The 25014-nt window shown below is 41.9% G+C and overlaps 1 protein-coding gene across 1 annotated transcript in view; it reads right to left on the reverse strand.

The window, feature by feature from the left end:
• The window catches only part of ULK4 (unc-51 like kinase 4), a 512005-nt gene that overhangs the window by 160284 nt on the left and 326707 nt on the right, over positions 1–25014 (reverse strand). The window contains exons 33-34 of the mRNA XM_082849145.1: positions 11779–11945; positions 716–814 (exon numbers count right to left, since the gene is read on the reverse strand). Of these exons, the coding sequence (XP_082705271.1) occupies positions 716–814; positions 11779–11945 (266 nt within the window). The remainder of the gene's footprint in view (positions 1–715; positions 815–11778; positions 11946–25014) is intronic.

Here is a 25014-nt window from a genome sequence, read left to right on the forward strand (position 1 = left end):
CATATTTCCAAAATATACAAACAGCTCATACAACTCAATAACAAAAAAAACAAACAACCCAATCAAAAAATGGGCAGCAGACCTAAAAAGACATTTCTCCAAAGAAGACATATAGATAGCTAACAGGCACATGAAAAGATGCTCAACATTGCTAATTATCAGGGAAATGCACGTCAAAACTACAATGAGGTTCAGTTGATCCAAGTCTCCATTGGGTTCTTTTCACATACTCAGTAGTCTTGTGCAGTCTCATCTGTTTTCGTGTAATTTCACTTATTTCATTCTATTTCTATGGAGACTGTGGTGGATATGCTCTAGCTCTGTCTGCGCTTCTGCATTTCAGGGTAGTCCTGCATGCCAAGTAACCCTAAAATATCTTTTTGAAAGAGAACTGATGCCCACAATGGATTTCTTCTTCCTTCTTGGAATTCATTTCTTGATTTTCCTTTTTTTTTTTTTTTAACCTCACATCCATTAAGAAGAATTTGAGGCTCTGCCTTACTTAAATATCCACTTAAATGAATGATTAGCCACCGCATATTAAAGTAGAAATTTAGTATTTCCAGACTAAATAATCTTCTGAAATTTCTTTTGGTTCTAGTTTTGAAAGGAATCAAAAGAGCATAGCAACTCAAGACATCATGAAATTCAAATAAAATCACTTCACCCTCTGCAACGACCTGAGAGACACACAAGCAGGTGTGTGAGCTCTTACCAGCGGGATAAGCAGGCTGATAAGGTCTGTCAGAGGCTTGCCAAGCAGCAGCAGGTCTTCTGCGGCCTGAGTGTCCCCTCCAGAGCCGGACTTCTGTGCCTGAACAGGGGGAGGAGAGGGGAAGGGGGTCTTGGAGATTAGTCAGTTTGGCCGTAGGAGACAGGTCCACCCAGTCCCAACAGATGACGGCGCAGAGGAAGCATCTGACCTCAGGCCCCTGAAGAGAAGTTATGCTCGGTAATCACGTGACAGAGCACACACACTGCCACCAGCTGAGGCCACAGAGGCGGATCTGGGCGGACCACAGATAAAGCAATAACCAGGGCTGTCGTTGGAGGGATGATATTGATGTTCACACACTGCGGGTGGTAAAGCACTTTATCTTCCCAACCATCCTGAGACGAGGTGCAGTTATCCCCATTTTTCAGGGGAGAAAACTGAAGTTCAGAGAGGTTGAGTAGTTTGTCTAAAGTCCCACAGACAATGGGTGACAAAGCTGGAGGATGAATCCAGGCTAAATGCCTCCAAATCACACAAGCTCACCTCTTCTGGGAACTGTTATACATACACATTATATGACGCAGACCAAATGCATTCTGCTGTGCTTTCCTTCTCTATATGCACACACCTGCTCAAATAACATCTAGAATATTTATCGAATGAACAGGCTTTGGACCACTGCATGAAGAAGCTTCAGATACAGGTCTACGTTGCTTAGGAAGTACACAATGGAAGTAAGAATTCAGAAATGAGTGGCTTTAACTTTAAGTGTGTCTTTCCCAGGAGTTTTATAGAACTGCCTCATTTCAGAGATTTCTATCATAGAGATGAATAATTTTATACTGAGAGAAGGCACTGATTATTTATTGTATTTGCTATAGCACATACACATTTCATTCGCATACACCCTCTCTGTTTTTAATTTCACTCAGAAAACTACTTTTAGGTAATGACCTTTGCCAGAGCCTTTTTAAAGCAGGCTGCCCCGCCTTAGGTCACTAACCTGGACTCTGGGGTCCCTCTCATAAATGCCAAGATTTCTTCTGCCTTCGGGCGTATGGAGAGAATTTAAGTGGCGCGCTTTCCTTCGTTCAAAAGGAAAAAAAAAAAAAGGATGTTGTGGAAAATCAGACACCTGACTTTTAATAGCTTGCACCTCTCTGCAGCCAAGGGGGACAACAATAATTGGTAGCTAGGAGTTTCCTCTCACCTCTCCCCTCCCCTACCTCAACCCTTGGCCTCTATTAGAGACGTGAAATTTCCTCCCAGAAAACAAACGCATAGCACTGCCCTAGGTCTGAACCTTTCTGAAGTTCGGCTGTTGATCCTGCCTTCTGAAGCACCATGTGAGGTGGAATATCAGCCTTTGCACATTAATATGTTATCCTTTAGAGAGGACCGACTGTCTCTTGGGAAAAATAAGGCAGTCTTGCAAACCAGCACCTAGGCAGGGAGGGGCATGGGGCCACTGCTTCCTTTCCAAACACACATAAGCAAGGAGACACGGCTACAAGCACAAGCACACACTGTGGGACTCTTCCCGCCAGGATATCCAGTGGGCCTCCAGACCCTCCAAGGTCTACAGTCATTTGTTATGGTCACCAAGAAACAACCTGACCCTGCCCACCAGTATTCGGGTACCACCTCCTTATAAAGATGCCAAGCGTTCCAGAAAGGGAATGCTATAGCTTGCACAAGAGGAAGGTGCACATCAGGAATGCATATGAAATTCAACTGTCCTCACAAAAATCCAGGCCCACAGCAGAAACTCTGTGCACCAAGGGGATCACATGTGGGTAGCCGAGCAACGAATACAGGGGCCTGGCCAGCCTCTCTCAGGGTCTCTCCAGCTCCCCAACGGTACACTCTCCAGAGTCAGCCTCTCGATTCCCAGATACCTTACGTGTGCATTCTGCAAGGGGCTCTTTCCACAGCAAGAAGACCCACCTTTGCCGTGATGTTGCTACGGTCCTCCCTGTCCAGTCCTCTGCCTTTGCCTCTGTCCCACTGATCCCTTTCCACAACTCACTGCCCCAGTCCTTGCTGGCTGGTAACCAACCCCACTCCTGGCCATCCATGGTTCTCGGCTCACCCAGCTGTTACAGCCTGGGCAAGAGGAGAGGGCAGCCTGAGTTGGGTGCTAGCAGTAGTGCTTGAGGCAAAATCTAAATTATTTGCTGACAAATTAAATGAGGAATCTGAAAAAGGGAAATCTTAAGAATGACCCCCAGGTTTCTAGTTTGCACAGCAGGATGAGAGGGGCAGGGCTTGCTGGCAGGGGAATGTTTGGGAGGTGAATCCTGAGCTCCGCTTTAGACATGTTGAATTGGAGGGGACTGTGGGGCATTCTAGTGGTCACGTTTAGGAAGCTACTGAATATATTAAGTACGGATCTCAGACGAGAACTCTAGGTACAAATATAAATTTAATAGCTGTAAACATATAAAACATGGGCATGTCAACTTATGAGCCATATGTAATATTAAACGGCATTACAGCATTACCCAAAATGAGATAAGGGGATACAGCTAACTTCTTAGCACAAGAAGAAAGGCCAGGAAGAATATAACTCTATTACATCTACCACGGCTACATGAATCTAGTGCACAGCGGGCAGGTCCTCAACAGAGCTTTGTTACATAAACATAGAGGTACGGCACCTGTAGTGAACAAGAGTCAATTCCTCAGGCAGCTGCTGCCAACGTCCTAAGCAGGTTCAAGCACAACAGAGCACAACGTGCAATGGTGTGGCCTAGACAATTCAAGTCAACACTCGGTGCGCTCCCCAGACACCATCACCCACACGCTTGCCATGCACAGATGATACGACTCAGTCCCCACTCTGTAGAACCCCACGGTTTCATTAAAAGAATGGCATGCTTTACGATGGAAAACAGTACGGAGGTTCCTCAAAAAACTAAAAACAGAGTTGCCATATGAGCCAGCAATATCAATCCTGGGCACATATCCAGACAAAACTATAATTCCGAAAGATACATGCACCCCTATGCTCACAGCAGCACGACTTACGGTAGCTAAGACACGGAAACGGCCTAAATCTCCATTGACAGATGAATGGATAAAGAAGATGTGGTACCTATAAACAATGGAATACTACTCAGCCATTAAAAAGAATGAAACAGTGCCATTTCCAGAAACATGGATGGATCTAGAGATGATCATACTATGCAAAGTAAGTCAGAAAGAGAAAGACAAATACCATATGATAGCACTTATATGTGGAATCTAAAACACAACACAAGTGAACTTATCTATAAAACAGACACAAACATAGAGAACAGACTTGTGGTTGCCAAGGGGGGAGGAGTGGGGTGGGGGAGGGAAGATGGATTGGGAGTTTGGGATTAGCAGGTGCAAACTATTATACATAGAAGGGATAAACAACAAGGTCCTACTGTATAGCATAGGGAACTATGTTCGATATCCTGTGACAAACCATAATGAAAAAGAATATGAAAAAGAGTACACATATGCATAACTGAATCACTTTGCTGGACAGCAGAAAGGAACACAACACTGTAAATCAACTATACTTCAATAAAATTTAAAAATAGAAGAAGAAGAATGGCAAGTTTTCAAATAACTGCACTAAAGGCAGAGTGTGAAAACTGCCACAGTGGAGGAGGGAATAGAGGAGCTGGGGCGGGAGTAGGAAAAGGTGACACAAAGTCACCGTTTGGATGGTGGGGACGAGGTCTGCAGGGAATGACGTGGACAGCCGGTGTTTCAGGTGCTGGAATCACGTGAGGAAAGGCCGGGAGTGACAAGGCACCGGATCCATGTGGAAAATGCCAAGGTGACTGGTGTGCACATGGGCTGCATGAGGGCTGGTGGACAAGGCTGGAAAACCACCCTGGGGCTGATCATACGAGGCCTTGACCGTCTTGCCAAGGAGTCAGAAAATGATATGTAGATAGTGAGATGTCATCGAAGTTTTCAAGGGCAGGAGAGAAACGATGAGGACCATGGACTACAGCAGACAAATCTCACTTGCACTCAGCCACCAAACAGGGTAGCTCATGGGGGACAACAATAAGGGCAAAGTCTGGAGGAGTCGAACTGGTAACTCCAAGAGATACTGAAATAGAGACTGTAGCCCCTACCCTGGCAGCCTTCACGTGAGTGTGAGATCAAAGACGACTCGGGCCACATTTCAGTCTTCAGGCAATGCCGACACACCTGCCGACCAACAGCAGTTAAACCGTCCTACTACCAGAGTAATGTATCAAGCTGTCCCCCATCACTCCAGAAGTGAGAGACAAGGCCCAGATTGGCAAGGCAGGTGACCTGGATTTTAATATTGAATATTTTCTTTCCCTAGCCCCCAAACTTGGTAACATCCCCCGCCGCTGTTCACTCTGCAGGACCCTGTACCTTCCAGTGGTGAGGCATCTCAGTGTATTAAGATGATGATTTGCTCCACTATTTGGGTATTGACCGTCATACCAAAATGAAGCTCCCTGACACTTAACACCCTTCTTCTCTCGATTCCTGCCAAAATCACAGGTGCCAAGCCCTGGACTAGGCTCACAAATGCAAAATAAAACCATAAATTTATATCTCGTAAGCCTGCTAGGAGTTAGTTCACTCCGTAAATACGAACTGAGTGCCCTCCCATGTGCCAGGACACAGAAACGAAGAAATCACGGCCCCCAGGAATCCTCTGTAAACAGGAAGGGGAGGTGAGCACCTTTCATCTTGTTGCTATTAATAATACAGCAACCATTTATCGCTTACCTTCCCTGGGCCAGGTATACTTAAGGCACATCATATTTACATATCTTATATTCTCTCATTTAAGTCCCCTGCTGAGTACTTAGCATGTCTACTTTACAGACAAGGAAACTGATACTCAGACAGGTCAAGTAACGTGCCCAGCCCCTCACAGGTAAAAGTGACGTGGCTGGGGGCTTCCGTGGTGGCGCAGTGGTTGAGAGTCCGCCTGCTGATGCAGGGGACACGGGTTCGTGCCCCGGTCCGCGAAGATCCCACATGCCACGGAGCGGCTGGGGCCGTGAGCCATGGCTGCTGAGCCTGCGCGTCCCGCAACGGGAGAGGCCACAACAGTGAGAGACCCACGTACCGAAAAAAAAAAAAAAAAAATTGACGTGGCTGGGATTCAAATCCAAGGTGTTCCAGCCTGCAAGGCCCAGGTGCTCCCACCACACCAGTGAGACCTGAGCATCTATTTGTCTCTGCTTCCACATCTTTCACACACAAACTCACAAGGTAGGTTGGGGATAGGGACTGGACTCCTAGCAGAGATTCTGACACCTCCCTCCCCTACTCCTCACCTTCCCAGTACACATTCCTGCATCATATCCCTCTCCTCCCTGAAAAAGAAAACCGCTTCATAAATCTAAGCACTATTATCATTTTAAACACTGGCAACACTCAGCTCTTCTACTTTCGAGAGGTTCCTGTTAAAAGCAGACATGAGCTTTGAATGCAGAAGAATCCCAGGTGTGCAGACAAATGGAAGAGGTGACACGCTTTGGAAAGAACTTTCAGCTCAGTGTTCTAGAAGGATGTGTCGTTGGTGCCCACTCCATTTCTTTTCCCAACCTTTTCCCTAATTCAGTCTCAAGGACCCTACCTCTTTCAGACTGACACCAGGTATCATGTAGATCAAAGTCGGTCATCAAGGTCAAAAGCAATACTTGGCAGATATTATAGGGAAAGATTTAGAAAGATGAGAGCAGTAAAATACAAAGTGGTGCTGAGGGCTTCCCTGGTGGCGCAGTGGTGCTCCACAACGGGAAAGGCCACAACAGTGAGAGGCCCGTGTAACGCAAAAAAAAAAAAAAAAAAAAAAAAAAAAAGTGGTGCTGAAAAAAATGAAAGAATAAAAAACAGTGATCTATTGGTACACTAACAAATTGAAAAAAAGAATTAGAAAATATTTTGTACTAAGGAGTTTCCTTTTAAACACCCTACCTGATCACTTGAAATAAAAGAGGATTTCTATGTTCTGGAATTTAAAGAATTTTTAGACTTCTGATCCTGTTTATCCACAACCTACACAATCTTTTTTTTTTTTTTTGCGATATGCGGGCTTCTCACTGTTGTGGCCTCTCCCATTGAGGAGCACAGGCTCCAGATGCGCAGGCCCAGCGGCCATGGCTCACAGGCCCAGCCGCTCCGCGGCACGTGGGATCTTCCCGGACCAGGGCACGAACCCGTGTCCCCTGCATCGGCAGGCGGACTCTCAACCACTGCGCCACCAGGGAAGCCCCACAATCTTTACAGATTGATATTATCAAAGCATCTTGTGAGAGTAACTATCAACGACACCTTGAAGAATTACATAAAGCTACCACTGTGGAAACTGAAATAAGAAACAATGCTCTCGATAACTTAAAAGGACCAACTGTATAGCACAGGGCACTCTACTCAATACTCTGTAATGACCTACATGGGAAAAGAATCTAAAAAACAGTGGATCTATGTGTATGTATAACTGATTCACTGTGCTGTATAGCAGAAACCAACACAGCAATGTAAATCAACTATATTCCAATAAAAATTTTAAGAAAAAGAAACAATGCTCTCTGAAGAGACACTTATTAGAAAACAGAGGGAAAACTAAGAGAAATCCATAATTCAGGATTCCATAAGTACTTAGCCAAGCTTTACTGTTCATTTAGAATATGTGCAAATAAAAACAGCAACGTAGTCCAAAGGCCATTTTCATCTACTGGCTTTACAAGTTTGGGTTAAAACTTATTGACTAACTATCATCTTGGTTGAGGGGATCTTGGAATTATTTATTAAAACACACAAGACAAGCTACATACTTCACCACCTTAACTGCGGGTAAAAGATAATGATGAATAACACACTAAACCGGGGTCTAGCGATTCATTCTTGGGTGTGCTACTGTGACTCTTGGCAAGCTATCAGAACAGTCTGCTTTCAACACCAACTTCTGCATCTATCCAAGCCAGGATGCTACCATTGATATACCATCTCTTGCAATTTTATTGGGATTCTAAATATAACAGTGAATTCATATTGGCTGTGTGCTATCCCATGATCTAAGTATCAGCTGACTCAATTCTTTAGAGAAAACGTGAAAGGAGATAAGCATGTGGTGGTACCTAACAAAGAAAGTACTACTCAGTGAACTCACGTGCCCTTCCTTCCTCAGAGCACGATGCCAGGTTACAGTCTGGGGCTACCTGACTTTTCTATAGCCACTAAATATTGGGGTGGCCAAAAGATTCATTCAGTTTCTCCATAAGATGGCCCTAGTGGCACTTAGTTGTCTTTAACTTCATTTGAAACAATTTTGTTAGTGACAGCTGTCATATCAGCGTGCATTTAAATAAAAACTTATCGGGGGCTTCCCTGGTGGCGCAGTGGTTGAGGTTCCGCCTGCCGATGCGGGGGACATGGGTTCGTGCCCCGGTCCGGGAAGATCCCACATGCCGCAGAGCGGCTGGGCCCGTGAGCCATGGCCGCTGAGCCTGCATGTCCGGAGCCTGTGCTCCCCAACGGGAGAGGCCACAACAGTGAGAGGCCCACGTAACGCAAAAAAAAAAAAAAAAAAAAAAAACTTATCGGGCTTCCCTAGTGGCGCAGTGGCTGAGAGTCCGCCTGCTGATGCAGGGGACACGGGTTCGTGCCCCAGTCTCGGAAGATCCCACATGCCGCGGAGCGGCTGGGCCCGTGAGCCATGGCCACTGGGCCTGCGCGTCCGGAGCCTGTGCTCTGCAACGGGAGAGGGCACGACAGTGAGAGGCCAGCGTACCGCAAAAAAAAAAAAAAAAAAAAAACTTATCAAAATTGGTGGATTTTTGTGTAGCCATTTTAATATTGAAGATGGAAGAAAAAAAGCAACATTTTCAGCATATTATGCTTTATTATTTCAAGAAAGGTAAAAACACAACTGAAACGCAAAAAAAGATTTGTGCAGTGTATGGAGCAGATGCTGTGACTGATCGAACATGTCAAAAGCGGTTTCTGAAGTTTCATGCTGGAGATTTCTTGCTGGCTGATGCTCGGCGGTCGGGTAGACCAGTTGAAATTGAGAGCGATCAAACGGAGACATTAACTGAGAACAATCAACATTATACCACACAGGAGATAGCCAACATACTCAAAATATCCAAATCGAGCGCTGATAATCATTTGCACCAACTTGGTTATGTTCATTGCTTTGATGTTTGGGTTCCACATAAGGGAAAAAAACCTCCCTGACTGTATTTCCGCATGCGATTCTCCATTGAAATGTAATGAAAACGTTTTGTTTTTAAAACAAATTGTGATGGTGATAAAAAGTGGATACTGCCCAATAACGTGGAATGGAAGAGACTGTGGGGCAAGTGAAATGAACCATCACCAACCACACCAGAGGCTGGGCTTCTTCCAAAGAAGGTGATGTGTATATGGTGGGATCAGAAGGGAGTCCTCTATTATGAGCTCCTTCCAGAAAACCAAACGATTAATTCCAGCAAGTACTGCTCCCAGTTAGACCAACTGAAAGCAGCACTCAATGAAAAGTGTCCAGAATTAGTCAACAGAAAACACATAATCTTCCGTCAGGATAACGCAAGACCGCATGTTTCTATGATGACCAGACAAAAACTGTTACAGCTTGGGTGGGAACTTCTGAGTCATCCGCCATACTTACCAGACATTGCACCTTCGGATTTCCATTTATTTAGGTCTTCGCAAAATTCTCTTAATGTAAAAAATTTCCATTCCGTGGAAGACTGTAAAAGGCACCTGGAACGGTTATTTGCTCAAAAAGACAAAAAGTTTTGGGAAAATGGAATTATGAAGTCGCCTGAAAATGGCAGAAGGCAGCAGAACAAAAAAGGGTGAATATGTTGTTCAATAAAGTTCTTGGTGCAAATGAAAAATGTGTCTTTTTACTTAAAAACTGAAGGAACTTTTTGGCCAATCCAATACATCTCTAGCCCTCAAAAACCATCTTGCAGGGGGCCTGATTCCTCTAGCTCAAAGCTACAGTAATCAAGACAGTATGGTAGTGGCACAAAAACAGAAATATAGACCAATGGAACAGGAGAGAAAGCCCAGAGATAAACCCACACACATATGGTCACCTTATCTTTGATAAAGGAGGCAAGAATATACAATGGAGAAAAGACAGCCTCTTCAGTAAGTGGTGCTGGGAAAACTGGACAGCTATATGTAAAAGGATGAAATTAGAACACTTCCTAACACCATACACAAAAATAAACTCAAAATGGATTAAAGACCTAAATGTAAGGCGAGACTCTATAAAACTCTTAGAGGAAAACTATGACATAAATCACAGCCAGATCCTTTTTAACCCACCTCCTAGAGAAAAGGAAATAAAAATAAACAAATGGGATCTAATGAAATGTAAACGCTTTTGCACAGCAAAGGAAACCATAAACAAGATGAAAAGACAACCCTCAGAATGGAAGAAAATATTTGCAAATGAAGCAACTGACAAAGGATTAATCTCCCAAATATACAAGCAGCTCATGCAGCTCAATATCAAAAAAACAAACAACCCAATACCAAAATGGGCACAAGACCTAAACAGACATTTCTCCAAACAAGATATACAGATTGCCAACAAACACATGAAAGGATGCTCAACATCACTATCATTAGAGAAAAGCAAATCAAAACTACAGTGAGGTATCACCTCACAGCGGTCAGAATGGCCATCATCAAAAAATCTACAAACAATAAATGCTGGCTGGAGAGGGTGTGGAGAAAAGGGAACCCTCTTGCACTGCTGGTGGGAATGTCAATTGATGCAGCCACTATGGAGAACAGTATGGAGATTCCTTAAAAAACTAAAAATAGAACTATCATACGACCCAGCAATCCCACTACTGGGCATATACCCTGAGAAAACCATAATTCCAAAAGGAGTCATGTACCACAATGTTCATTGCAGCTCTATTTACAATAGCCAGGACATGGAAGTAACCTAAGTGTCCATCAGCAGATGAATGGATAAAGAAGATGTGGCACATGTATACAATGGAATATTACAGCCATAAAAAGAAACGAAATTGAGTTAGTTGTAGTGAGGTGGATGGAGATAGAGACTGTCACACAGAGTGAAGTAAGTCAGAAAGAGAAAAACAAATACCGTATGCTAACACATATATATGGAATCGTAAAAAAAAAAAAAAGGTTCTGAAGAACCTAGGGGCAGGACAGGAAGAAAGATGCAGACGTAGAGAACAGACTTGAGGACACGGGGAGAGGGAAGGGTAAGCTGGGACAAAGTGAGAGAGTGGCATGGACATATATACACTACCAAATGTAAAATAAATAAAATAGAGAGCTAGTGGGAAGCAGCCACATAGCACAGGGAGATCAGCTCGGTGCTTTTTGCCCACCTAGAGGGGTGGGATAGGGTGGGTGGGAGGGAGACGCAAGAGGGAGGGGATATGGAGATATACGTATAAGTATAGATGATTCACTTTGTGATAGAGCAGAAACTAACACACCATTGTAAAGCAATTATACTCCAATAAAGATATTAAAAAACAAAAAGACAAAAAACCATCTTGCAATTCCACATTATCAGTCATAACGGAAAGCAAGCGTGAGGGTTTATGTGTTGCATATGCATGTATATGTATGTGTGTGTATCTATGCACATACAAACACATTATGTGTGCGTGTGTATGCACACCTAAAACCTCAATCCGCTGCTGCTCGCTAGCTAATCCATCCTGTTGGGGGTGGGCTGGAGTGCCATCTCTAGACAGGAAAGACTACACACTGCTTGGCCAACCTCACAGTCCAGATGATCTCTGGGTCGCCAGCAGTTCCCTAATGAGTACTCACCAATTCTTTGCTTGGGCCTCTCCCGCTTTCCTTTCAGACTTTGTGTTCAAATTACCTGTCCTTGACACTGGTCACCCAAAGATGGCTAATAAATATGGTACTCCCTCCCTATGGAATCATATGTTCTTTTCCAAAAATAAAGCCACATTCAAGGAAGATTAGAGAAAAGAGAAGGAAAGGGAAGTGGGACGTGGCACAGGGCTGTTCAAGATGTGGAGAAAGAGGTCCTCTACCTGCAGAGCCAGTCGCACGACCCCGGAGGTATAGGTCAGCATGCTGTGCAAAATATCCAGCAGGGAAAATAGCAGGGCGGCTGCCATCTCGTTGTTGTTTTTATTGTCCACATCCAAGCACAGTGTGGCAGTTTCAGTGAACAGGTTACAGACATGATGGACCAGTCCTGGGGGTAAAATAGGAGAAGGGTAAAGCATTCATCATAAAATATAAAAATAACGTGTCACGTAAACCCAGCAGAGCAGGTATACGTAGTCTACGTTGCATAAACTCTAAACAGTCCTTCAACTGTATTTGTACCAGGTACACTTGGGAAAGGTTTCTAAAATGCAGGTTCCCAGGCCACACGCCCAGAGAGTCTGCTTAGGAGCCTGGAATGAGGCCTAGGAGTATACTTGTTAAAAAGCTCCCCCGCTGATTTTGATGGAAGCGTTCCCCAAATTACACTTTGAGAAACACTATACTACATGGACAGGTTTCCAGGGATGGAAGACTCCCTGACACTGCACAGTGCTGTATGCAAACATCCTGTCCCCAGGTTCTGTTTAAAGGTACAGTTCTTCATGGGGTGGCTCAGAGACCACAAGTGAACTGGGGATCTATCAAGGATGGAAAAGTAATTGGGTCACCTCCAGAGGCTAAAGAAATGAAGTGATTTTTTTCACATGCATTCCAAAGTGTACGATAATGATTTTAAGCAATGTGAAATTGAGAAATTGCCAGGTCTGTGTCTGCAAACTTCATATTCACACTGTGGCTGGTCTTATTAACTTGCACTTTTTTTTTTTTTTCTTTTGCAGTAGTCGGGCCTCTCACTGTTGTGGCCTCTCCCGTTGCGGAGCACAGGCTCCAGACGTACAGGCCCAGCGGCCATGGCTCACGGGCCTATCCACTCCGCAGCATGTGGGATCCGCCCGGACCAGGGCACGAACCCTTGTCCCCTGCATCGGCAGGCGGACTCTCAACCACTGCACCACCAGGGAAGCCCTCAACTTTCACTTTGATGTAGTTTGTTATGACCAATACATTTAAGTTGGCATTTTTATTATTATTGTAACGCAGCATTACATTTTGAATTCCCAAAATGATTCAGATGTAAACGTGGTGAAAAGACAACATGAAATGTTATAAACCAAAACGGTAAGGGGGTCCTTCAGTATCAACAGATCTCAATGTTCTAGAAAAAAGTGAATCTTCGACTATAAATATTTTACACAAGCAGATGGGGAAAAAAAACATGGTAAGGAAGGAGGACATGTGTTGTAAGCTGGACCTGCAATCCACTTATTTATTGGCCCTGCAATCCACTGGTCGCTAGTTCTCAGGACAATCGGATGGAAACTCTGCCAGGCACAGCCATCCGACCTTTGCTACCTTTCCCAGACACTGCACACGGTCATTTTCAGTAAACCAATCTAGTGTTCCTAGACAAGTGCAAAGTAATTAGACTACAAAAGCAATTAATTTTATCACTAAAGGCAGAGAGAAACCAAAATTACAGAGCATCATTCAAAGTTGTAATCCTTGCGGCAAAAACTGGTATAAGCCGCAAAGCTGAAAATAAACACACTTGACGGGAAAGTTGAATGAATTATTAGCAAAATTTCTCTATCAAGTGACAAGGTTTCATAGCACAAATCATCAATGACACATAGTAAAGAAAAGCAATTATTAGGACACATGCATTACACTGACAGGCGTTCTCTTCTGAGTTAGCATGCATCACTCAAGTGCACTCTATGAATCAGCACTTGGCGTTTGTGAGCTGCAGGTAGGGTAGAAGGGCTTTAAAACGTAGTATGTGGTAAACATACGCTGCAAGAGAGATGTTCTTTTGGGATTACTTTGTGACACATCATGCTGATGATCAGAGGTGCAAGGGACCCAGCTATGTGAACAGCGGTCCTTCAGAAGGAGGAGGTGGACCGCTGGATACCCATCTACATGCTGCTTGATTCAGACGAAACAGCTGATGAACAACTGTGCTCTTCCTGATCTTTATTCAGTTTTCAAGCAAGGAGCACAAACAATGAATGCGATCGAATCCATGCTGGGCTGGCAAGCCTTTCCAGCCTGTGAAAAAACAGGCAACAAACACCAAGCTCTGACATTACACTTGGAAGTCACCTGCTGTCAGGGAAGGTGCTCATATGAGATTAGAAATGAAGTGTGACCTAAATATTTCTTCATAACAGTGAAAATGCCAGCAAAGTCCATTAATATGATGTTACATGGCCTAGCTCAGCCATATAGTCACTGCTCTTCATAGACAGAACTTTCACTTCAGATGAAAATGCAAGTTTTTCTTGTTCAAACATTTTATTATGAAAACAAAGAAAGTCATGAGAAATTTCAGTAAAATGAATCCCTATCACCCTCTTTCATAATTATCAATAGTTTGCCAATATTGTTTAATTATCCCCATCTACTTTTTTTTTTTAGTATTTTAAAGCAAATTCTAGATATCATCTTATTTCTCCTGTAACTGCTTCTGTAAGTCTCACAAATACCTTTTTTTAAACATAACCACAAAATCATTACCACCTAATACAACTAACCCTCTTCTTAACATACTCAATATATCATCTGTGTTCAAAACTAACTGTCACAAAAAACTGTCTTTTTTTTACAGTTCATCTGTTTGACTCAAGATACAAAGCAGGTCCACACATTCCATTTGGCCACAGATCCTAAGTCTCCTTCAACCTCTAACAGTCCTCTTCCCCACCTGCAATTTTTCAGGCCATTTATTTGTTGGAGAAATGAGAATATTTTTCCTGCAGATGTTCTTGTTGGGTTGTTCTTATATCCCTGCATTTCCTGTAAACTGGTAATTAGACCTAGAGACTCAATTTAATTCAGGTTTGATTATTTTGGCAAGAATACTTGGAGCTGGCTACTGTGTATATCCTGTCGCATTATATCTGGAAGGATATACTGTCTGGTTGGTCTACTCTTAATGATGTTGAAATTGACCCATGGGTTCACGGGTTGTTAGCCTAACTCATCCAGTATAAACTTCCACATCAAACGTTATCTACTAATGACCAATGTCCAGTTGTATTATTTCTTTAGACATGGCAATACGGAATTTCCAAATTCTGTCATTCCTTGTATATTTTTTCATCTGCTTTTCTTCTATAAAGAACCTTCATTTACCAATTTATTTTGCTATCATAAAATATGGTTTGTAAAGGAAAGGCAAGGTATATGCTTGATAAATGTTTCTTTGTTATCATTCACCAGCTTTCACAACAATGATTTTGGAGTGTTTGCAAGTCCAAATGGGACCGAGGTAGGGGGGTGGGGGAAGCTAGAAATTACCAAGGTTACTGATCAGTTCACTTTGGAGCATCAATGTGAATATAATAGATTTTTAAATAACATATTTTATGGATTTCAGTTGACTTCAATCACTATTACTTTTATGCTAAACTTGTTCCATCTTTGGCCACTGAGAGCCCCTTGAAAGTGACCTACCTTCTACTAAGATAATATGTCTCAAGCTCATCTTATGAATTCCTGCCTAAGACTGTGCATTAGCTACCTCTCGAAGGAGTCCCGGTTTCTTTTAATGAGACTGGTATTTAGAGACCATGGTCTCAGCACTAGAAACACTCATTGCTACTGGGTCACTGATTCAGTGGACAGAGATAAGAAGTATACATCTTTTAGACAGAAAAAAAATAATGAGTTCATGCAGATATTTCCAATTCCACACTCCAGAAATGGAACCTCATCTCTAAGCAGCAAGGGAAAAAAGACAAATAACATACAAGGGAACTCGCATAAGGTTAACAGCTGATTTCTCAGCAGAAACTCTACAAGCCAGAAGGGAGTGACATGACATATTTAAAGTGATGAAAGGGAAGAACCTACAACCAAGATTACTCTACTCAGCAAGGATCTCATTCAGATTCAGTGGAGAAATCAAAAGCTTTACAGACAAGCAAAAGCTAAGAGAATTCAGCACCACCAAACCAGCTCTACAACAAATGCTAAAGGAACTTCTCTAAGTGGGAAACACAAGAGAAGAAAAGGACCTACAAAAACAAACCCATAACAATTAAGAAAATGGTCATAGGAACATACATATCAATAATTACCTTAAACGTCAATGGATTAAATGCTCCAACCAAAAGACACAGACTCACTGAATGGATATAAAAACAAGACCCATATATATGCTGTCTACAAGAGACCCACTTCAGACTGAGGGACACACACAGACTGAAAGTGAGGGGATGGAAAAAGATATTCCCTGCAAATGGAAATCAAAAGAAAGCTGGAGTACCAATACTCATATCAGACAAAATAGACTTTAAAATAAAGACTATTGCAAGAGACAGAGAAGGACACTACATAATGATCAAGGGATCAATCCAAGAAGAAGATATAACAATTACATATGCTCCCAACACAGGAGCACCTCAATACATAAGGCAACTGCTAACAGCTCTAAAAGAGGAAATCAATAGTAACACAATAATAATGGGGGGACTTTTAACATCTCACTTACACCCACGGACAGACCATCCAAAGAGAAAATTACTAAGGAAACACAAGCTTTAAATGACACAATAGACCAGATAGATTTAATTGATATTTATAGGACATTCCATCCAAAAACACCAGATTACACTTTCTTCTCAAGTGCGCACGGAACATTCTCTAGGATAGATCACATCTTGGGTCACAAATCAAGCCTTGGTAAATTTAAGAAAATTAAAATCATATCAAGTATCTTTTCTGACCAAAACACTATGAGATTAGAAATCAATTACAGGGAAAAAAACGTAAAAAACACAAACATATGGAGGCTAAACAATACGTTACTAAATAACCAAGAGATCACTGAAGAAATCAAAGAGGAAATCAAAAACTACCTAGAGACAAATGACAATGAAAACATGATGATCCAAAACCTATGGGATGAAGCAAAAGCAGTTCTAAGAGGGAAGTTTATAGCTATACAAGCCTACCTAAAGAAACAAGAAAAATCTCAAATAAACAATCTAACCTGACACCTAACGGAACTAGAGAAAGAAGAACAAACAAAATCCAAAGTTAGCAGAAGGAAAGAAATTATAAAGATCAGAGCAAAAATAAATGAAATAGAAACAAAGAAAACAATAACAAAGATCAGTAAAACTAAAAGCTGGTTCTTTGAGAAGATAAACAAAATTGATAAACCATTAGCCAGACTCATCAAGAAAAAGAGGGAGAGGACTCACATCAATAAAATTAGAAACGAAAAAGGAGAAGTTACAACAGACACCACAGAAATACAAAAGCATCCTATGAGACTACTACAAGCAACTCTGTGCCAATAAAATGGACAACCTGGAAGAAATGGACAAATTCTTAGAAAGGTATAACCTTCCAAGACTGAACCAGGAAGACACAGAAAATATGAACAGACCAATTACAAGTAATGAAATTGAAACTGTGATTAAAAGTATTCCAACAAACAAAAGTCCAGGACCAGATGGCTTCACAGGTGAATTCTATCAAACATTTAGTGAAGAGCTAACACCTATTCTTCTCAAAGACTTACAAAAAATTGCAGAGGAAGGAACACTCCCAAATTCATTCTACGAAGCCACCATCACCCTGATATCAAAACCAGACAAAGATACTACAAAAATAGAAAATTACAGACCAATATCACTGATGATTATGGATGCAAAAATCCTCAACAAAATACTAGCAAAGAGATCAAGTGGGATTTATCCCTTGTATCCCAGGGATACAAGGATTCTTCAACATAAGCAAATCAATGTGATATACCATATTAACAAACTGAAGAAGAAAAACCACATGATCATCTCAATACATGCAGAAAAAGCTTCTGACAAAATTCAACACCCATTTAGGATAAAAACTCTCCAGAAAGTGGGCATACAGGGAACTTACCTCAACATAATAAAGGCCATACACAACAAACCCACAGCAAACATCATTCTCAGTGGTGAAAAACTGAAAGCATTTCCTCTAAGATCAGGAACAGAAAAGGCTGCCCACTCTCACCACTATTATTCAACATAGTTTTGGAAGTGTTAGCCAAAGCAATCAGAGAAGAAAAAGAAATAAAAGGAATACAAATTGGAAAAGAAGAAGTAATACTGTCACTGTTTGCAAATGACATGATATAATACATAAAGAACCCTAAAGATGCCACCAGAAAACTACTAGAGCTAATCAATGAAGTGGTAAAGTTGCAGGATACAAAATTAATGCACAGAAATCTTTTGTATTCCTATACACCAATGATGAAAAATTTGAAAGAGAAATTAAGGAAACACTCCCATTTACCATTGCAACAAAAAGAATAAAATACCTAGGAATAAACCTACCTAGGGAGACAAAAGATCTGTATGCAGAAAACTATAAGACAGTGATGAAAGAAATTAAAAATGATACAAAGAGATGGAGAGATATACCATGTTCTTGGATGGAAAGAATCAATATTGTGAAAATGACTATACTACCCAAAGCAATCTACAGATTTAATGCAATCCCTATCAAATTACCAATGGCATGTTTTACAGAAGTAGAACAAAAAATCTTAAAATTTGTATGGAGACACAAAAGATCCCGAATAGTCAAAGCAGTCTTGAGGGAAAATAATGGAGCTGGAGGAATCAGACTCCCTGACTTCAGATCACACTACAAAGCTACAGTAATCAAGACAGTATGGTAGTGGCACAAAACCAGAAATACAGATCAATGGAAAAGGATAGAAAGCCCAGAGATAAACCCACATGCCTATGGTCAACTAATCTATGACAAAGGAGGCAAGGATATACAATGGAGAAAAGACAGTCTCTTCAATAAGTGGTGCTGGGAAAACTGGACAGCTACATGTAAAAGAATGAAATTAGAACACTCCCTAACACCATATACAAAAATAAACTCAAAATGGATTAGAGACCTAAATGTAAGGCCAGACACTATAAAACTCTTAGAGGAAAACATAGGAAGAACACTCTTTGACATAAATCACAGCAAGATCTTTTTTGATCCACCTCCTAGTAACGGAAATAAAAACAAAAATTAACAAATGGGACCTACTGAAACTTCAAAGCTTTTGCAAAGCAAAGGAAACTACAAACAAGACGAAAAGACAACGCTCAGAATGGGAGAAAATATTTGCAAACGAATCAATGGACAAAGGATTAATCTCCAAAATGTAGAAAAAGCTCATGCAGCTCAATATTAAAAAAACAAACAACCCAATCCAAAAATGGGCAGAAGATCTAAGTAGACATTTCTCCAGAGAATATATACAGACTGCCAACAAACACATGAAAAGATGCTCAACATCACTAATCATTAGAGAAATGCAAATCAAAACTACAGTGTGGTATCACCTCACATCAGTTACAATGGGCATCATCAGAAAATCTACAAACAACAAATGCTGGAGAGGGTGTGGAGAAAGGGGAACCCTCTTGCACTGTTGATTGGAATGTAAATTGATACAGCCACTATGGAGAACAGTATGGAGGTTCCTTAAAAAACTAAAAATAGAATTACCATATGACCCACCATCCCACTACTGGGCATATACCCAGAGAAAACCATAATTCAAAAAGACACATGCACCCCAATGTTCATTGCAGCACTATTTACAATAGCCAGGACATGGAAGCAACCTAAATGCTCATCAACAGATGAATGGATAAAGAAGATGTGGTACATATATACAATGGAATATTACTCAGCCATAAAAAGGAACAAAATTGGCTCATTTGTAGAGACGTGGATGGATCTAGAGACTGTTATACAGATGAAGTAGGTCAGAAAGAGAAAAACAAATATCGTATATTAACGCATATATGTGGAACCTAGAAAATGGTACAGATGAACTGGTTTGTAGGGCAGAAATTGAGACACAGATGCAGAGAACAAATGTATGGACACCAAGGGGGGAAAGTGGTAGGGGGCGGTGGTGGGATGAATTGGGAGATTGGGATTGACATGTATACACTAATATGTATAAAATGGATGACTAATAAGAACCTGCTGTATAAAAAATATAAAATTCAAAAACAAAACAAAGCCTTCAAAAAGGAACACAATTTAGATCTTTATTAAAAAGGCAATGTATTTTCCATGTTTACTTAAATTATATTGCATTAGTCATTTGCAATCATAGGCTATATGGAACTTTCCTTTGGGGGTTTTCATGTTTGGGTTTTAGGAAAGGACCCCCAATATATGGCTAATCTCTGAATAAATATTTTAACATTCCTAAATAAATAAATAAAATAAAAATTAAAAAATAATTCAGATTTTGGCCACAGAAGTGACACTTGGCAACTGACAGTTTCTCTTAGCAAATGATCATGGGATAAATGGAATAACTGTGACATGGATGGTGTCAACTGACAGATGATGTGGGTTTTAAAACTCTCTTTCATGTATGTTGAACTGACCTTAAGTAAGCAATAATTGGAATAACTGAAGTCCAAATATCATGTGTATCACAAGTAGCCATATTTAGCCACTTGCGCTGTCATGACAATGACAATCAGAGAGAGTGGTGGCATTATAAAGTTCCAGGGACACCAGTGATTAAAAAAAAAAAAAAGGGAACTTATATCCAGAATACGTAAATGATTCCTAAACTCAATAATAAAAACCCAAAATACCCAATGTTTCAAATGGATAATAGACTTGAACACTTAGTTTACAAAAGATATGTCAGTAAGCACATGAAAAGTGTTCAACATCATTAGTCATCAGGAAACTCCAAATTTACAATGAGATACCACCACACACAAACAGGAATAATTATAATGAAAAAACTGACAACACCAAATGCTGGTGAGGATGTAGAATGACCAGAACTTCCATATACTGCTGATGGGAAACAGAGGGCATTTTTTTATAAATTTAAATACATATGTACTACATTTCCTAGCAATTCCACTCTTAGGGATTTATCCAAGTAAAATGAAAACATATGTCCACAGAAAGACTCATTAGACCTGTGTTCAAAATAGCCCCAAATCGGAAATAGCCCAGGTGTCCATCAACAGGAGAACAGATAAACAAACTGAGATATATTCATACAATGGAGTACCACTCAGCAACAAAAAGGAATGAACCACTAAATCCCATAATAACATGGCTGAATCTCAAAAACAGGGCGGAAAGAAAGACACCGGGAACAAAAAGAGGATATATAAACTCAGCTGTATGAATACGTTTAAAGAAAACTCGTCTATGTTGATTGAAACAGAATAGTAGCCGCTTCTGAGGGAGGGGCAGAACAGAACTTTCTAGGGTAACAGAAATGTTCTATACTTTAACGAGGTGTTGGTTACAGGAATGTATGCATTTTTCAAAAATGACTGAACTGTATATAAACATTTGTCCCTTTCACTGTATATAAACCATACCTAAATTTTAAAAGAAAATCAGTTGGGATAGACTGAGAGAGGTCGGAGGAAGTTAAGTGAAGCAGGAAGTGTGGTCTCTGCTGGGATGAGAGCAGCATTTACTGAGCACCTGCTTTGTGCCTGGCACTGGACTTTTAATTGGCTTTTTACATTTAATATCTCACCTGAATTCTCTAACAGCTCCAGGGGACAGATGCTAATATCTCCACTTTCTAGATGTGAAAACGAAAACTCGGGGGATTTAAGTAACCAGTTCAAGGTCACAGAGTAAGCAGGAGTCACAAAGTGATCTGAACCTGCATATAACTCCAAGGTCCATTTCTGTCAATACCACGGAGCCTCTGGGAGCAACCAGTGGGGAACTGAGACCAGAAGGTCAATGAGGAAACCTCTGCAGTTATGCCATGACCAAGTGCTGGTGAGGTGGGAAGCAAGGAGGGGGCAGAAACATCCCTCAGCAAGTGTGATTTGTGACTTCCTGGCAACAGTGAGGTGTGGCCAAAAAGCCTCAGTAAGAGACAGGAGAACTAGACCCTCACTGGAGGAAATGGGCAAGCGAGTTTCCCAGGAACTATAATGTACGTTAGTTTTCAAGACACACTGGGTTTGAGATAACATCCAAAAGCCAAGGCCCAACGGCTGTTGGAGATAAAGGCCTAGAAACCAGCTAACAGTCAGATCGGAAAAAGGTGGGAGATGACTGGAGAAAGTGGAAAAGTTTCCGAGGACGGGCAAGACAGAGGCCCAGAGTTAAAGACTGAGAGATGAGTAGGTCCCAGACAGGGGAGGAATTTACAGGGGAGATGGAGGCAAAGGTGCCAACATAACAGAGAAAGAGCCATAATAACATAATGCCACAGACATCAACAAATGACCAGAATCAAACAGAAAATGGGCGTCAAGGGTATCTAGTTGACACAGTTCAAAGCCTGAGAAAAGTGCACCGATTGGGTCACTTCCAGGTTACTGATGACTGTTGTTGGTAAAATCTGTTAGGTCCTGTGCCCTGAAGTCAGACTTCAAGTTGCCAGACCTTCCTTGTTACATTTTCCCACATACCATGTAGGTTTTGACATATTTGCTTCCATGCTGTCCAGAATTTCTCCATAGAGGGCGTTAGGAAATAGAGTTTCTTGGAAGGCAGGAGAGCTTGGACTGGCATTTGCATAAAGCTGACCACACCAGTTGTCCACATCCTCTGTGGGAGCAAAGGAGGCAGCCTGTTGGTCCCCTCACCTCACCCTATGGAACTTGAGGATTAGACTGTTCAAATAGGCAAAGCTCTGTGAATGAGCTAACACATGATGCATTTTACTAAAGTGAAGGCATAAATCTAAGGAGGTGGCGAAGGGGAGGAAAGGAAGTTAACATTCCCTATTTCTGTACTTTCACTCTCCCCAGTCAAGAGAAAGACACTCCACCTCCAAAGAGACTGAATGAAGTTCCAGGATACTGCGAGGCTGCGTTCTCCAAAGTGAAAACTTTCCAAGGGATTCACCTGTCAGCAGGCACGTGTGTATGGCTCTTTTCTACCTTCCCCTGCCCCTGAGAAGGCTAATGACAATCCAGCAGAGGTAGAGGCCTGAGCCCCTGGGAAGGGCCCAGCCATTTCTTTTGTTGCTGTCTTGGGAGGGGGTTTCTGCTCCTCTTCCCTCAACCAGACCCAGTCTGAGATACACTAGCCACCTGTGGCTAAGGTCAGCTCTGCTCCAGACCCTCAAGGCAAATGCACAGCCCCTTGCTATGTCCCCTAGCCCTCCCCTCGGGCTAGCTGCCTTGCATCTGTGTGCAAGGAAGAGAAGGCTCTCCTGCAGGAGGGTGTTGAGATCCAAGAATGAAGTTCCAATGCCGAGGCAAATACACAGGAATAGCAACAGCCAACTAGGCCAGCAGATGGACCTAGTATAGGAAGTGGGGCTAAGGGCGGTCCTCTATGGAGACCAGTATAATGAAAAGGGTTTCTGTGCATTGCTTGCCTGTCATCTCCCTTAGAGATGCTGTACAAAGACATTTGGGATAGCGTCCTAGTACTTCCCAGTCCTCTGGCCAAATGCCATCTTAATACTCCATCCCAGCATCTCTAAAAGAAATCAAAATTCATTAAGTCATAGAACGCAAGAACTATTTTACATGAATCATAACCAACTCTTCAAAAAAAAATCCAAGAATTATTCTGTGTTAATTATAAGCAAATCTCTAAAGGGGTCATCCCCATAAGTTATTTTCAAGCATTTCATATTCCAGAAATATTAATGGGCACAAGCTGTTCCCAGCTTTGGTCACTGTGTCCTTATTATAACACTACTTTCTCAAAATCTGTTGGAGCAGAGAACTAATATAAGAGTACACTTTGAAATTCCAAGTTTTTGAAAGTACTTTCCATTTCTATCATTAATGATTTGAAAACAACACTCTAAATCCAAGCATAAGCTCCCCAGATAGAGGCTTCCTTGCAGATAATTCTACTTTTACATCATACAAACATGTGGTCATTTCCACTAGGGTTCATTAGAGTCAACCTAAACAGACAATCCGGAAGAGGAGTATAAAAGCATCTGTACAACTTGATGTGGGGAAATGGTTTTGTTTTTCCCAAAATGATCAGCGCTTAACCACCAAAACCACCAAAGTCACATCACATCAGCTGAGTTAAACGTCTCCTTTTAAATAGAACAGCATGGAGGGTGAAAGGGGCAATGCTGTCCTGGATACACTGAAGGGTAAACGGAGGCACCTGTGAACGGCATGGGTCCTGAGCTTAGCATCCCAGCAACCATTCCTGGCCAAAATTAAGGAGCTGACACACACACACAGAAATGACCCCAAACGAAAACACATCCAAACATCTCTGAGGTTAAGAATTACTGAACCATCTTAGTGTCAGTCTTTGCCTCTGTTTTTCCAGCCCGTTTATCTGTGTCCAACCTGCCTGCACAGTCTGGCATAGGTGCTTCCTAAGAGGCCCTGGGTGTCCACACAGTGCCCGGTCCCAGCCCAACCCCCACCCCAGCCTTCATCCTCCTCCCGCCATCTGCTCTCCCAATTCTGTTTTTTTTTTCTTTTTTTTTTTGGCCATGCCGTGTGGCATGCAGGACCTTAGTTCTCCGACCAGGGGTCAAACACGCGCTCCCTGCAGTGGAAGCACAGAGTCTTAACGACTGGACCAGCAGGGAAGTCCCTGCCCTTCCAATTCTGCATGCCTCTGCCCTGAAGCTTTGGTGTCCACTCTCACCTAAAGCCCTCACCCTCACACCTGTCCCTCCCAAACACCGAGGGCCCATGAGAGTTTGGCTTTCCCCAGTCAGGAGAGGAACACTGAGTAGGTCTTGCTAGATGAGGATGACTAGCCAATTCATAATTCTGTGCTCTGAAATTACTAACTCATTGAACCTGAAACGGAAAGTATGTCATAGGCTGGGACCTCTCAAATATGACAGACACTAATGTTTAAATGACATTTTTCTTCCGAAAACCTGAACGGACTCTGTATTCAGGGCATTCATTCTGAATTACTTTCCTAAGAAAACTTTGTCTATGGGAGTATCTTAAAAACAAACTCACTCCAGCTCCCCTGAGTCCACAACTCTCCCTGGATTCTCCTGTGACTAGCACAGAATCACTTAGTTCCACAGATAAAGAACACTGGACTGAATTATTCCAGGTGTATGATTTATCCTGGCCACCTGTCTCAGGGGCTGCAATGCCCTTTTCTGGTTTAAACAGAGGTCCTGAATTTTAGCAACACATAAACCTATTTCTGTGTGGCCAGAATGAGGATCTAGTTGCATACTTGAGAGGTAAAAGTTTTGGACAGAATGAACTCAA

This window comes from Leucopleurus acutus (genome assembly GCF_964270905.1).
Source record: "Leucopleurus acutus genome assembly, chromosome: 10".
NCBI classification, from domain to species: domain Eukaryota; kingdom Metazoa; phylum Chordata; class Mammalia; order Artiodactyla; family Delphinidae; genus Leucopleurus; species Leucopleurus acutus.